This window comes from Ovis canadensis, chromosome 7, assembly GCF_042477335.2.
Source record: "Ovis canadensis isolate MfBH-ARS-UI-01 breed Bighorn chromosome 7, ARS-UI_OviCan_v2, whole genome shotgun sequence".
Classification (NCBI taxonomy): domain Eukaryota; kingdom Metazoa; phylum Chordata; class Mammalia; order Artiodactyla; family Bovidae; genus Ovis; species Ovis canadensis.
In genome coordinates, this window is record NC_091251.1 from 92,782,049 (window position 1) to 92,798,460 (window position 16,412).

Consider the following 16,412-nt stretch of genomic DNA (forward strand, 5'->3'; position numbering starts at 1 on the left):
AGACAATTTTAGACACTACTATTATATTGCTTTCCGAATTTCCACAGTGGGGAGTGAGAATGGAAAGAAGAAATTAACCAAGTCTACCCATGGACATCCCTCATGCCCCGAGCTGCAGGTCCCGAGGAACAAGCAACATAATTGCTTTGATTTGGATTAGCTTCCTCCATGTGGACCCTGACTGTTAGCTAGATACTACGGCATAAAACAGGGCCATTCAGAGAACGGTCACCAAAACAAAAAGGCAGATCTCTAATGGGCTATGAGTCTCTGAACTCCTCAGTTGGTTCAGCCTTTGAGCCCTTTCTCATGGTATTTTTAACCCATGTGCTGTTTCTGATCCTGATCCCCAAAGACACTGGCAGGATGTTCTGCTAACTGTTCTCAGTGTTCAAGTATCCCTATATCCTGTTAACCCCCTTTGATGAGTCCATTGCAGAACCAAGACACCTTTCTAGAACCTTCTTGTAATTTGTCCAGCCGCCAGAGTGAGACAACCTGTTGGTACTTGCCCAGTGGTGCTCCTCCTCCAGTTTGGACATTGAAGTAGATACTCTGCAAGGAGAGCTTTGGACTCATGACTTCTCTTACTTATTCCTGTGCGTGCATGCTCGGTCAATTACTTCAGTTGTGTCCAGCTCTTTGTGACCCTGTGGACTGTAGCCCACCAGGCTCCTCTGTCCATGGGATTCTCCAGGCAAGAATACTGGAGTGGGTTGCCATGCCCTCCTCCACTTATTCCTACCACATCTCCAAAAGAGAGAAAAACTCTCTTATCATTTCAGGTCACACCTGAGGCCTGGAGAACACTCCACATAAAGCCAGGAAGGAAAAAGCTGCTTTGATATCACAAACCAAGCAGGAAGGTGGCTCACCTTCCTCATCACAGTCTTGCTCAGAGGCCCCAGGGGAGAAGGTCCACTGAGTCAACACACGCCTTCCACTTCTCTTTCTTACCTTTTCTTTGGCCCTGAGTTGGTCAAACATCTCCTGAATCTCGTGCTTCCAGTCATCCTGCAGGCAGTGGAAGGAGTCCTTGGGCATCTCAAAGAAACCAGACTCCTCTATGGTAGTTAGCTGGTCCAGGATACTCGTGAAAGATGGGCGTGAATGGGGGTCAGGATTCCAGCAATCTGCATGGAGCACACGAGTCAGGAAGCATGAATGGACAGAGGCAGACGGAAGACTTAGGATGTCACGGGACCTCATCTGACAGAACACCATCTCTCATTTCTTCTTGCAGAAACAGAGAAACTGGCATTGAGGGAAGCCCCAACAGGTCTCAGGAGGTAAAGCAAGCTGCCCAGCATCACAGTCATCAAGACGGAAACTGGAAACACAGCAGAGCAACTCTGCACCCACTCCGTTCTCCTCATTTGGCAGAAGAAAGGCAAGTCCAAAGAGTTTTCGTGCATCAAGTACAACCACCACAGTTTATGAAGTTAGTATAATACATGATTCCGGGTGTGACAATGGGTAGTTACACCTTGGGCCTCGATTTCCCGCAAATAAATGAGCTACCCTTCCCCTCCTTGATGTGCTGATGAGATGAAAAGCACGAGCAGGGGGCCCAGAAAAAGCGAATTCTAGCTACTCGCAGCTCAGTCCCTAACTAATGGAGTGGCCTCCTATCCATTTAACCTCTCTCAGCTTAGGGTTTCTCACTGATAAAAATCATAGGACCTAACTAGATGGCTTTTAGAATTTCTCTCTTCTTGGATCGCCTTCATTTCTACACATAAGACACTCAGAGGTCTTGAAATAAAAGCTACTATCCTTTCTTATTTTGCATTAACTAATATACCGCAGCACTGGATAGCAGCCTTTAGTTTCTAAGTTAAGTTCTATAGTCACTAGATGGACAGAAGGGACGTGGGTGACACCAGTGTAGCAGGGTGCTGATATCATCTTGAGCTAACTCTTGTAACCATCTTTAGGATTCCTCCTCAAGTGACTCCTACTTCACCTCCTCTTCCAGTTACTGGTTATGCAGAACTGGCCACACTCTATCCAGTGCTGACAGAAAGGTCAAACAGTCTCCAGTTTTGTTCCAGCCAGGGGTCACTCACCTTCCATTAGTTTGGCAAAAGGTTCCGGGCATGTAGAAGGGATGGGAAGGGCGAGCTTGTTCATGGCCACTCCATAAGCGACGGCTAAGCCATCGATTCCCCGGAAGGGCACCTCACCAGTCAGGAGCTCCCAAAGCAGCACCCCGTAGCTAGGGAGAGGAAGAAGACAGAAGTCATACAAGAAACCACAGCTGTAACTTCATTGAAATAGCTCATGAGGCTTTGACGAGCATCCCACATCTTCTCTAACATGTAGGGAGACTTACAGAACAGATACACTGCCATAATAGAAAAGGGAGGCCAAGCCCTACTGGCTATGAGCAAAAACTCTGGAGTCAAGCACACTAGGTTTCAAAGTCTTATTCTTCAAATTCTTCATCTGTGAAGTGTGAATAACATGAGCAGTTGGACAAGGCTATCGTGAAATGAATGCTCTATTGTTTAAATCACTGCTCAAGGGCCACAGCTATTCTGTGGTTGCTATTGTGAATGTAATAAACTGGATGAAGAGGAAGGCTCCCAGGAATATATTTTTTTCTGCTTTAAGAAAACTTCAGCTTTAGTCACAAGATATATTATTTTCTTTTAAATTTTATTTAAGTATAGTTGATTTACAATGTTGTATTTAATTTCTACTGTATAGCAGAGTGATTCAGTTCAGCTCAGTCACTCAGTCGTGTCCAACTCTTTGTGACCCCAGGGACTGCAGCACACCAGGCCTCCCTGTCCATCACCATCTCCCGGAGTTTACCCAAACTCATCTCCATTGAGTCGGTGATGCCAGCCAGCCATCTCATCCTCTGTCATCCCCTTCTCCTCCTGCCCCCAATCCCTCCCAGCATCAGAGTCTTTTCCAATGAGTCAACTCTTCACATGAGGTGGCCAAAGTACTAGAGTTTCAGCTTTAGCATCATTCCTTCCAAAGAAATCCCAGGGCTGATCTCCTTCAGAATAGACTGGTTGGATCTCCTTGCTGTCCAAGGAACTCTCAAGAGTCTTCTCCAACACCACAGTTCAAAAGCATCAGTTCTTCAGTGCTCAGCTTTCTTTATAGTCCAACTCTCACATCCATACATTACCACTGGAAAAACCATAGCTTTGACTAGACAGACCTTTGTTGGCAAAGTATCTGCTTTTTAATAGTATACACACACACACACACACACACACTCCCCCCACATATATACTTTTTCATATTCGTTTCCATTATGGTTTATCACAGGATATCGTGTATAGTTTCCTGGGCTATACAGTGTGCGTGTGTGCTCAGTTACAGTCATGTCCAACTTGACCTCATGGACTGCAGCCCACCAGGCTCCTCTGTCAATGGGATTTCCCAGGCAAGAATACTGGAGTGGGTTGCCATTTTCTCTCCAGGGGATCTTCCCAGCCCAGGGATCGAACCCATGTCTCTTGCACTGGCAGGCTGATTCTATAATACTGAGCCACTTGGAAAGCCCATACAGTAGGACCTTATTGTTTATCCATCCTATATATAATGGCTTGCAATGCTAATCCAAAACTCCCCTCCCCTTTGGCAACCACAAATCCGTTTTCTATACCTGTGAGTCTGTTTTTATTTCGTAGATATGTTCATCTGTGTCATATTTTAGATTCTATGTATAAGTGACATATATAGTGTTTGTCTTTCTCTTTCTGACTCACTTCACTTAGTGTGATCATCTCTAGGTCCATCCATGTTGCTGCAAATGGCACTACTTCATTCTTTTTAATGGCCAGGTAATAGTCCATTGAATATATATACCACCCACATCTTCTTAAACCAGTCCTCTCTTGATGGGCATGTGGGTTGTTTCCATGGCTATTATAAACAGTGCTGCTTTGAACATAGGGGTGCATGTATCTTTTCAAATTACAGTTTTGTCTGGGTATATGCCCAGAAGTGGGACTGCTGGATTATATGGCAACAGATACATTGTTTGTTTAGCTTTAGAAAAGCAGAGAGATGACCACCAGAAATAAACAGATTTTGTTCCTGTGAAAGATTTCTTTCAGTGCCCATTAGGCTGAGTAGATTCTTGCCCATGACCAGCATGAGTAAATCCATAACAATGAACTCTGTCTAATTCAAAGGGGTGAGTTTCACAAGGGTGGACTGCAATGGCGGAGCGGGACAAGCTTCAAGTTCCCTCCCTACCTTTTAAATGCACATGAAGAATTTCTTTTCATTTGTCCTTGGAGTTAGAGAACTGGGAATACAGAGTTGAGTGGAATAGTTATCCTATGAATTCACAATCACAACCAGGCAAACTCATGTAGTGTTATTAACCACTCATGTAATTATTCCTTCCAGGAATAACTCAGGAACAGAAACCTTGAGGCCATGGGCAGTCGGAAGAGGGGCTTTCCTTTTATTTGCAACACGAACCTCAATTTTTTGGTAATACTCATCAGTAGTTTACAATCAACAAGAAGACATATTAATGTTAAAAAGAATAATAAACCCAGTAACTATTTGACCACGGTATCTTGCACATACCGCACGCTAAGACATTTACCAGTGTCCTCCTGAATCCCTACAACAAACCTGCAAGATAAATATTATCATTTTTCAGATGAGGAAAGTTAAGTTTTACCCACATCTATTAAGGGCGTATTGGAGAAGGAAATGGCAACCCACTCCAGTGTTCTTGCCTGGAGAATCCCAGGGATGGGGGAGCCTGGTGGGCTTCCGTCTATGGGATCGTACAGAGTCAGACACGACTGAAGCGACTTAGCAGCAGCAGCAACAGCATTAAGGGTGTATATAGAGTAAGTCATAGTGGACCTGGGCCAATTCTCAATTCTTTCTCCCTAGCATGCCCTTCTACCATTTCTCTCTGCTTGGTAAACTCTGCTAATTATCTTTCAAGATCTGATTCAAATGCACCACCATTTATTCATTCATTTTAAACATCTAATATGCATCAAACTCAATGCCAAGCACTAGAATATAGGATTAAAATACACAGATCTTATCCACAAAGAAATCAGAGAGAGGAACAGAAAAAACACTACTTAGAATACAAAGAGAGAAATCACAACAGAAATACTATGAGGGCGCAAAGGAAGGTCACCTACATCAGACCAGGACAGAGGAAGGAGGCAGCTAAGCCCTGAGCAAAACTTGGCTAAGGGAGGGACAGAGACCAAGGATCAGCATAAAAAAGGGTGTGGACTTGCCCTCAAAGGGCTCCAAGTGGCCTGGCTTGGCTCCAAAGGAAAGCAACGTGCCCACCTCTGTGCCAGGGCATCCCAGGGGTCTCTACAGAGGGACCCTCAGAGTGGACTGGCCAGTCTCTTTGGGCAATGTCTTTCTCCCAGTGAGCCCTCCAGATACTATACTTTTTTTCATGTATTTTGACAGAGTAGGGGGAATAGCCTAGTAGACTGGTAGTTACAGGTCTTGTCTTGTCCTGACAGGAAGTTGGATTTTAGTCTGACACTGATGGGAACAATTGGACGCTTCAGGAAGCCTTCCCTGACACCCCGACGTGTTACTCAGCCCTTCAGTTGTTTGTTTACCAGCCTGTGGCCTCCTAAAGGGCAGGGACAACCGGTTCATAACCTTTGCATTCTCAGGACCTTGCCCAGGCTCCGGTACGCCTACACCCTCACATAGTGAATGAGCTGATGCGTGGATGTAGGAGCGAGGGCACAGCCAGACTGTCCCACAGGCTGCACCAGATGCCGCAGAGTAAGCCCCAAATACCATCAGGAACTGCACCAGGGCACTTCTGGCCAAACCTCTCAGGTGACTTATCCAGACAGCAGCCATGCTGGGCAGTACCGTCAAGGGACCTCTACGAGTTCTAGGCACTGCTACCTAGATTCTATGCTAGAGTCATTCCCGTGTACGGCTGTGTGTTCCTGGCACTACTGCCTACTTCTAGTCTGAGGAATAAAAACTCAATGTTCCCCAAACCCCTTTCTTCCATATAGGTAAAGACAATCGATATCCCAACCCTAATGACCTGGAACAACAGGGTGTTTTCAAAGATCCAAACGTATCCAAAGATCCAAACATATCCTGTCTGTGTCCTCGAGTCCTGCCTGCTATGGTTTTTACACTGTGTTCTACTCCAGGGTGATGTTTCAGGCCACCAGGAAGGGGGAGGAGCCAGGGGCCCACCCTCCAGCTTCCACAAGGGCAGCTCTGCTCTCACCTGTCTTGGTCCTTTGTTCATGGGCATTCCACTCCATCTGAAGGGCTCCACAACAAGGAGAAGTGGGAGAAGTGCTGCTCAAGAAAGACTTAGACTTAAGCCAAATGCCTGCTTTAACACTTAGAGCCGTGTGACCTTGAGAAAGCAAGTTCACCCCTCCAAACCTATTTCCTCAACCGTGTAACAGAGCCAGCAATCCCAACACCTCACAGAAGAGTTGCAAAGAACAAATAATAATAACTACCCAGCATCCTGAAACTGCCACCTATTGCTGGAAAATGCTGCATGCTCCTCACGGCAAGGGCCTGAGATGAGAAAGCGTCTGGAGGGGCACTAGCATTCAGGGAAGGAGCCCTTCTGGGGATGAATTAACCAGTCAAAGTGTTCCTCTGCCAATGTTCCTCTATTTTTATAACAGAAGGTGGGTGATATAAATGAAGGTCTGGTGTTCCTTTGGCAGGAATAGAGTCCAAAAGGGGGACTGGAGAAACACCCAGTAAGTGGATCTGAGCCGCTGGGGAAAGGTAGACATGATTTACCTTGGGTTTAGCCTATTTTCTTGCCCTCCCAGGGTTAAGAGAAGGTCAAGAAGTCTGTTCAAGACCATTTACAAGTGGCCTCCTGGAACCAGCTCAGCTAGAACTCTGCTTCAGCATCCCTTCCACTGAGAGAACTGCCAGCTCTCACAGGGCTGCCAGTAATTTCCCAAGAGTCCTCAGAGCCCAACCTCAAACCCTCGGGAATGTACCCTGTGTCAATCATTAACCACCTTCAGAGGTGCAGTAATCCTTTCCACCGGTAATGCTGGATGTGGGGGAGGGGTGAAGGAAAGGCTGAGAGTGAACACCTTCCAAACCAAAGGTACAGCAATTCTGCACCTGTCCTGGGCCAGAGCTGTTTTTCTTATTAACCTGCATGGACTTTAAGACTGTCAGCTCAGAGGTCCACTCTCTAAAATGAGATGGTGTCCTTTGAATGGGCTCCTGCACTTGGTCATCAGCTGGGACCCCAGGTTGCAGGAACCACACTGACCATTTAATAATTTTGGCAAAGACAACTGAACTACTATACGTGAATGCACTTTGCAAACTGTGAGGTAGCATACAATTGCTCTTCTTATTGTTAACCAGACCCTCATTCAAAATGACAACATATTTACTAATTTATTTACAAATATACATGTTAATATATTTATTGACATAATAAATTAACATGGCAATGTGGGGACCTCCCTGGTGGTCCAGTGGCTAAGACTCTGTGCTCCCAATGTAGGCGACCCAGGTTCAGTCCCTGGCTGGGGAACTAGATCCTGCATGCTGCAACTAAAGATTCCACATAGATCCCACATGCCCCAAACCAAAGATCCCGTGTATGACAACTAAGCCCTGGCACAGCCAAATAAATAAGTTAATTAAAAATAAATACTGGAAAAAAACCAAAGAGCAAAAATCATAAAAAATACACATAACCATTTTTTTAAAAAAGCATGAGCATTCATGTAAAAAAGGAGAAATACCAAAAAAAAAAAAAGGCAATATGTTCATGCTGCATTACATTCAAAAAGTTAGCTTACAAAACAGAAATGATCCCATTTTAAGGGACGGGTGGGTGATCATGGGAACAGGAATAAACACACCAAAATGTCATCATAGATTATCTTTAGAAGTGCACTGTGGGTGATTGTCTTCTTTTCTTTCTTTTTCTCTTTGGTTTATCCATATTTTCCAATTTTTTTTTCTGCAGTGAACATGTTTTCCTTCTATCATTTAAAAAACTTAAAATCGTTAACAAAATGCCCCCACCTCATCCTACATACCACAGGTAAGGAGTTACCATGGGAGGATGCCTTCCGACTATCACCACTGCCCTCCCTGCACAGCACAACCAGAGGGAAAGAATGTCTTCTTGAGGGAGTGTGGGCCATTCTCATCCTACCCCCCATCACAGCATGGAAGAGGTCCAAAGAACTATCCTTGAAGAACACTGAGACACACTCTGCTGGCCCTGGGCACCTGGCAACTGCAGCGGCCCAAGGCCCTGGATGAGTTCAGCAGAGTGAAGGCAGGTAGGGGAGTGCAAGGAAAGGTGGCTGGACTCAGGCTCAGCCCAGCATCTGACACTGAAACCATACCATTACCTCCCGCACTGAAGGCCCATAAGGTAGAAACGAGATAGGAATAAAATGATACCTGGAGGATATCAAGCTTGTTTTGCAGAAAACCAGGGAAACCACAGATACAGAAAACAACCTGCTGAGAGCCTCCTTCAAGGCACATTGAGGGACTAGGACAACCAATAGTGAACTTAGATAATGAACTTCACACATTACAGGCTGAAAATCCACCTCACATAATGTAAGGAAGCCCCCTGAATTTGCACATGCAACCCACGCAGTGGCATGAAGAGCAGTCGAGACTGTGCAAAGAACTCCAGAAACTGAAAATCACTTTCCACCAATCATTTCCCAGTCCCTTCCCCTCTTATCCCCTACTTCCACATAAATATCCCACTCAATAGCTGATTGATTTGTTGTTGTTTAGTCACTAAGTCATGTCCAACTCTTTGTGACCCCATGGACTGCAGTACACCAGGCTTCCCTGTCCTTTACCATCTCCTGGAGTTTGCTCAGATTGATGCCCATTGAGCTGGTGATGCCATCCAACCATCACATCTTCTGTCGTCCCCTTTCCCTCCTGCCCTCAATCTTTTCTATAGCATCAAGGTCTTTTCCAATGACGTGCCTCTTCACATCAGGTGGCCAAAGTATTGGATCAATCGATTAGGGAGACAGATCTGAGCACTGCTTCCTGCTTGGCTGCACTGGAATAAAAACTTTTTCTCTGCAAAAGTCTCGGTGTTAGGTCTTTCTATTATGCAGCAGGAAGCGAGCACACTTGCTTGGTCATAACACAGAGTAAGTAATTTTTAAATAAACATTTCTTGAAGGAGTAATGCATTATAAGTCAGTTTGGGAACCAGTTTGTCCTGAGTTCCTAGACATGCTTTGGCCCTCTTGGGACATCCTGCTAGGTCTCAGGCATGATGGACCATGGGCCAATCCCCCTGGAAGAGGGTGCCCAAAGTACAGGATTAAGAGTACACAGATGGTGAAGTGGCTGCAAGCACAGATTTTCAAGAGACACATATCTAGTTCAAATCACAGCTTTACCTTTAGCACCTGGGTGAACCTAGGGAACTAACTTCAATCATCTAAGCCTCAGTTACCTCATCTGTAAAATGGAAATAAGAATACCTACTTTTGGAGTCATCTCCAAATTAAAGACAAGCTGCTTCCTAGGGATTAGCTCTCTTTCCCCTTTTCTGTGGGATATAAATACAATACTTCTGCAGAAGTAACTGTCACTCAGATGTAACTGTTCAGATAAGAACAATATGCTGAGGGATCCTGAAAGAATCTGAGTCCCTAAATGATCTCAAGGTGCACAGCTCTTCCACCAGTTTGGACAGGCTGGACTACTCCTTGAAAAAGAAATACATTTCTTTCACTGGTAGGTCTCAATGTAATAGCCAGTTAGATTAATACATCAACTAATCTAATTAGCCAACAGTCAAGTAATGAAAGTGTTAAGTTGAAGTATATGAAATTGCTGTTTTTGTAGGTCAGAAACAGTTGACTATCAAGATATAGCTTAACCCAATGAGATCTGGTCAAATATTTGAAGGAAAGGAAAACTCTTTTCTTTACAATAGCTACTTCCCCCTGTAATTAATGTGCATGGAAATAAGATTCAATATTCAGAAGCTATAAAGCATCACTGAAAGAAATTAAAGAAGGTCTAAATAAATAGAAAGATATCCCATGTTCATGGATTGGAAGACTTAGTATTACTTAGATGGCAATACTCCCCAAGGTGGTCTAAAGATTTAACACAATCCTTACAAAATTCTAGCTGCCTACTTTTCAGAAAAGGACAAAAAGATCCTAAAATTCATGTGGAAACTGAAGAGATCCAAATAGCCAAAATAATCTTGAAAAAGAAGAAAGTTGGAAGACTCACACTTCCTAATTTCAAAATTTACTACAAAGCTATAGTGCTTAAAAACAGGTGACATTGGCATAATGGTAGACACAGATCAGTGGAGTAGAAGTGGGTCCAGAGATAATCTCTTACATTGTGGTGAACTGCTTTTTGACACCGATGTCAAGACAATTCAGTAAGGAGAAAAACAGTCCTGTCAACAAGTGGTTCTGGGACAATTAGATAGCCACAGGAAAAATACCTCCACCTCACACCACATACAGAAATTAAGTCAAAATGGAACAAAGACCTATACGTTAAGAGCTAAAATTATAAAACTCTTAGAAGAAAACAAAGGTATAAAACTTCATGACTTGGTTTCTTGGATAGGACACCAAAAAGCACAACCAATCAAAAAACAGCTGATAAACTGGATACCAAAATTTTAAAATGCTTGTGTTTCAAAGGATAACATCAAGAAAGTGAAAAGAAAATGCACAGAATGGGAGAAAATGTTTGCAAACCATGTACCTGATAAGGTTCTTGTATGTAGAATATATAAAGAACTCTTTCAACATAAAAATGTAAGGATTCAATATAACTCAATTTTAAAACTGGTAAAGGATTTGAACACATTTATTCAGAGAAGATATACAAATGACCAATAAGCACATGAAAAGATGCTCAAGATCATTAATTAGGGAATACAACTTAAAACCACAATGAGATACCACTTTACATCCACTAAAATGGCTACAATAAAAAATAACTAGTGTTGAGATGATATGGAGAAATCGGAACACTCGTGTGTTGCTAACAGTAAGCCATGGTAAACAAAAAAATTGTTTGGCACTTCCCAAAAAAGTTAAATAAAGAATTACCATATGACTCAGAAAATTTCTCTCTTAGGTATACACCCAAGAGAACTGAAAACATATGTTCACACAAAAACTTACACATAAATGTCTGCAGCAGCATTATTTACATTAGACAAAAAGTGAAACAACCCCAAAGTCCAACTAATGAAATGAATAAACAAATTGTGGTATATCCATACAATGGGATATTATTCAGCTATTTAAAAAATGAAGTTCTGACGCAGGCTACAACATACATGAATCCTGAAAATATGCAAATGAAGGAAGTCAGACGCAGAAGACCCCTTACCGTGTGATTCCATTTATACAAAATGTCCCAAACAGACAAATCCATCGAGACAGAAGGTGAATTAGTGGTTTCCAGAGAGTGAGGGCAGGGATAGGAGATATTGGGGAATGACTGCTAATAGGTATTGAAGGCTTTTTTGAGTGATAAAAAATATTCTGCTTGTCATGGGTTGAATGGTGGCCCCAAAAGGTACATCCAAGTCCTAATACCTAGAATCCTTATTTGGAACAGAATCTGTCCTATAGTCTCTGGAGAGAGCACGACTGGAGAGAGTCCAGAGAGTCTCTGGAGAGAGTTTCGACTGACACCGATTTCAGACTTCTGGCCCCTAGACTAAAAATTTCTACTGTTTTAAGCCATCAGGTTTGTGGTAATGTGTTAAAGCAGCTTTAGGAAACTAGTAACAATGATGATTAGTCTAAAACAACGTAAATTCACACAAAAAAACCACATTGACTTAACTATATTTTAAAAGGTATACCTTATGGTATGTGAATAACATCTCAATAAAGCTGTTATTTAAAATATACACACAAACAAGCTCGCTTTACAACACAGTGAGATGCAACAGCTTCATAGACAAAATATAATGATGATCTATAAGTCCTTGTACTTCTAGATATAAAGATGATCTAAAGTCTTTTCTTTTGTATACCAAGTGATGCTCCTGTCTCACAGCCATATGGATGCTTAGATTCTGTAGATGTTCACCCTCCCATTAGTGGGAACAAGATCTTTAGCTCCATATCTTTGCAACCTTTTGGGCTGACATTAACTAGAGGGAGGGTTGGTCTAACCTTTGACCCTGCAGTTCTGGGCACATGCTTGAGACCCATCTTCTCATGTCTTTATCAGTGCTCAACAGACAAGACAGATCCTTAACCAAAAGCTTAACTGGATAACTGGAAAGGATAATTTCCAGCCCACCCAGAAAAAAGAGACAGCAGAAACAATACTCATCGGCTAAAGAGCGTACAGTGAGAACAAGTTCATCAGTACCAGCCACTGATGCTAAGGAATCCAGGGTGACTGTGGGGAAGGTCTCCAGGAGTGACTGGGTCCCCCACCATCCCGTAGGTCAGTACACACTGCCCCTAGAATCTCCTGGTCTTTCTTAGGAATCAGTCGCCAACACAAAGGAGCCTACATAGAACTGGTACCACAGCACTGGGGGGGGGTTTCTGGTTGATAAGGCATTAGAAATTGTCATTCAGCAGTGTGGAATTTAGTATAAATCGCTCTGAAGAGGTCACCCAGGCCTTCTTTGGGGTGCCTGGGATTGTATACCAATTCTCCAAGGCCTGAGGCATCTGTGCAGTGAAAATACATCTGGGGAATGCTGACTGTTCACCTCTGGACCTTACCTCCACACATCGCTGCCTTTGGAAAACATGGAGGCACGAATGACTTCAGGGGCCATCCAGGCATACGTCCCAGCTGCGCTCATCTTGGTGGTTCGGTGCCATTCCCGAGCCAGGCCGAAATCAGTGATCTTCAGAACCTTGTTGCTCAGGTCTCCATTCTCCACCTTCTGGAGGATCAGTACTGGACAAGGAAAGGAATACAGAAGAGACCAGGGAGTCTGCATTAATGATAGGAAGCCACGCAATACAGAGCCCTCCCGCCTCCCTCTGGGCCCCTCCTGCAGGCTCCGTCGTGCGGCTACCGTGGGTGGATGGTGGAGCCACCATCCGTAAACACCTCGGATGTACTCATTCTGGTGCCAGGTATATTGCAGGCATGATCTTCAACCCTCACAACAACCGTATGAGGTAGATACTATTGCCATGGCTACTCTAAAGATGAGGAAACTTCAGTGCCACTAAATACATTTTCCAAGGTCACTCAACTAATAAGCCAGGACTGAAACTCCGGCAGCCTGACTCAAGAGCTTCTTCTGTTACCATGACACCATAGGGCCCCCTCACACCCCAGGACAGAAGAGCAGGGGGTCACAGCCCACTCTCCTGAGGAGAAGCTCCCCGGGCTTCCTGTCTCTTCCAGGGCACTCCTGGGCTTTCACCACTCTCAAACCATCAAGAGTGGAGGTGCTTGTTGGACTGCTAAGGTTTTCAGACAGTGTCTGAACAGTTTCCATGAGCCTCTGCAAGTGACTTTATTTAGAGTCTTATGAAAGTATATCTTGTGGGCAGAGATTTTCCCCTTAATTTGAGCTCCTGAGACATGAGGAAGCCAAGCCTCCATTTCCACAGCTGGGACGGTTCCCAGGGCCCCTGGGTTAGCACCCCTCTGAGGCCCAGATGCTGAACCACCTGGAGTTCAGAGCTCTGTGCACAGGATTTCAGAGAAGGGAAGATTCTCTCTGCCATTCAAGTCTAAATGGGAAGAGCAGGAGAAGGGGGTGGGTTTTAGGACAAGAGCTGAAGTCAACCCCTGAAGTCATACAACTGTACTTTTCTTTTCCTGCCCCCTGAACTGCACCCAGCACACGTCCACTAAATTGTTACACAATGAAAGGATGTGGGTCTAAGTTTTCTATGTCCTGTGTGTATCCCAGAAAATCAGCAGTAGAGAGGGATTGTTGTTGTTTAGTTGCCAAATCTTATGCAACCCCATGGACTGTAGCCCACCAGGTTCCTCTGTCCATGTAATTTCCCAGGCAAGAACACTGGAGTGGGTTGCCATTTTTTTCTCCAGGGGATCTTCCTGGAGAAAACCCACGTCTCCCGCTTGGCAGGTGCATTCCTTACCACTGAGCTACCAGGGAAGCCCCAAAGAGGGATGACAAGCAGCTATGGGGATAGAAGCACAAAAGAAAACAGCACCAGCCACTCCCTGGATCTAATGGACTAAGTTTCTTTCCTCCACACCCTCTCCCCTGCTCCCCTGACCCCTGACACACCCCCGCCCCACTCCAAGCTTCTATCATCCTGAATGGGTCCCAGCCTTGGAATGCTTGGGAGATAAAAACAAACAACAAACAACTTTCTACATCTCATCTAATCACAAAAATCTTCCCGGATTCTTCTGTGCCTCTCTCCCCTTCTCTGAGAGAGAACAGACTAATAAGCACTCAGACTGCTGGGGAAGCGGCACCACAGAAGCCACCACGCCCGCCGCAGTGGCGGTAACTGGTCGCCGAGCATTTCTCTGAGCCACCTGTAAATCGAAGACTCTGGGAGGGCCCTTCCCCTTACAGATCCAATGGGGTGACAGGACCAGACAGGTGGCTGGGACCGGGTGCAGTGGGAGGAGGGTTATGGTTTCACAATGCTTCATGAGTCCAGCTGAGCTTTCTCAGAGCCTATGCTGGAACGGGAATGCAGAGAAGTTTAGATGCTATGACAGGAGATGGACTTTTAGAAACGGGATGGCCTACTGAAGGTGATTTTCTAAATATATTAGTCTCTGGATGGCTTAAGAGGGATAGCCGAAAGATGCAAACAGGCAAGAGGCAGCCCAGGGCAGTTTATGTAAATTGGAATGCCTTTACGCAGTGCCCATCCAGCCCAGCTCCACCTAATCTCCATGACTCTGCTGCCTTACATCCAGACGACCTCAAACATCTGTTCTAACAAGTTGGGCCCCTGAAGGCATGGAAGTTAGAAATCTCTGGCCTAGGGGTCCTGCCCACAGCAAAGGAGAGAGGTTATAATCCTGGCAGTCAGTAATTCTAGCAGATGGTTGCAGTCAATGGTTCTCAAGAATAGTGTCCTGAAATACTGGTATCTACCAAATGTGTATTACTATTAACAATCAAAGCAACAAAGTTTGTAAAAGCTGTTTTTTGGTAGTTTTTTAAAACTGAGATGAAATCCACAAAGCAGAAAATTAACCATTTTGAAGTGAACAATCCAGCAGCATTTAGTACACTTGCAATGCCACACAACCACCACCTGTGTCTAGTACCAAAACATTTTCATCACCCCCAAAAGGAGACCCCATATCCGTTAAACAGCTATTATATGCAGAGTACATCATGTGAAATGCCAGGCTGGATGAAGCACAAGCTGGAATCAAGATTGCAGGGAGAAATATCAAGAACCTCAGATATGTAGATAATACCACCCTAATGGCAAAAAGCAAAGAGGCACTAAAGAGCCTCTTGATGAGGGTGAAAGAGGAGAGTGAAAAAGCTGGCTTGAAACTCAGCATTCAAAAAACTAAGATCATGGCATCTGGTCCCATTACTTCATGGCAAATAAATGGAGAAAAAGTGGAAACAGTGACAGACTTTATTTTCTTGGGCTCCAAATCACTGCAGACGGTGACTGTAGCTGTGAAATTAAAAGATGCTTGCTCCTTGAAAGAAAAGATATGACAGACCTAGACAGTGTATTAAAAAGTGACACCACTTTGCCAACAAAGTCCATATGGTCCAAGCTATGGTTTTTCCAGTAGTCATGCATGGATGTAAAGAGTTGGACCATAAAGAAGGCTGAGTGCCGAAGAAGTGATGCTTTTGAACTGTGGTGCTGAAGAAGACTCTTGAGAGTCCCTTGGACAGCAAGGAGATCAAACCAGTCAATCTTAGAGGAAATCAACCCTGAATATTCACTGGAAGGACTGATGCTGAAGCTGAAGCTCCAATACTTTGGCCACCTGACGTGAAGAGCCAACTCACTTGAAAAGACCCTGAGGCTGGGAAAAATTGAGGGCAGGAGGAGAAGGGAGCAGCAGAAGATGAGATGGTTGGATGGCATCACTGACTTAATGGTCATGAGTTTGAGCAAGCTCCAGGTGATGGTGAAGGACAGGGAAGCCTGGTGTGCTGCAGTCCATGAGGCCGCAAAGAGTTGGACACAACTTAGCAAGAGAACATTATCATCACACAGCATCCCCGTTCTCCCCTCTTCCTAGCTTCTGGCAACCACCAACTTGCTCTCTAACATTTCCCAGGTTCACCCACGTGGTAGCTCACACCAGGACTTTAATCCTTTTTTGTGACTGAATAGTATTCCATCATATGTATATACCATACTTTGTTTCTCCTTTTGTCCACTGATAGATGAAGAATCAACGCTACTCCATTTTGTAAGGTTCCAGGAAAAGAGCCTTTGGAAATCCCC

The 16,412-nt window shown here is 44.4% G+C and overlaps 1 protein-coding gene across 1 annotated transcript in view; it reads right to left on the reverse strand.

Annotated features, from left to right (window-relative positions):
- The window catches only part of MAP3K9 (mitogen-activated protein kinase kinase kinase 9), an 80,078-nt gene that overhangs the window by 18,932 nt on the left and 44,734 nt on the right, over positions 1 to 16,412 (reverse strand). Inside the window, exons 3-5 of the mRNA XM_069595161.1 lie at positions 12,747 to 12,927; positions 2,070 to 2,218; positions 958 to 1,133 (exon numbers count right to left, since the gene is read on the reverse strand). Of these exons, the coding sequence (XP_069451262.1) occupies positions 958 to 1,133; positions 2,070 to 2,218; positions 12,747 to 12,927 (506 nt within the window). The remainder of the gene's footprint in view (positions 1 to 957; positions 1,134 to 2,069; positions 2,219 to 12,746; positions 12,928 to 16,412) is intronic.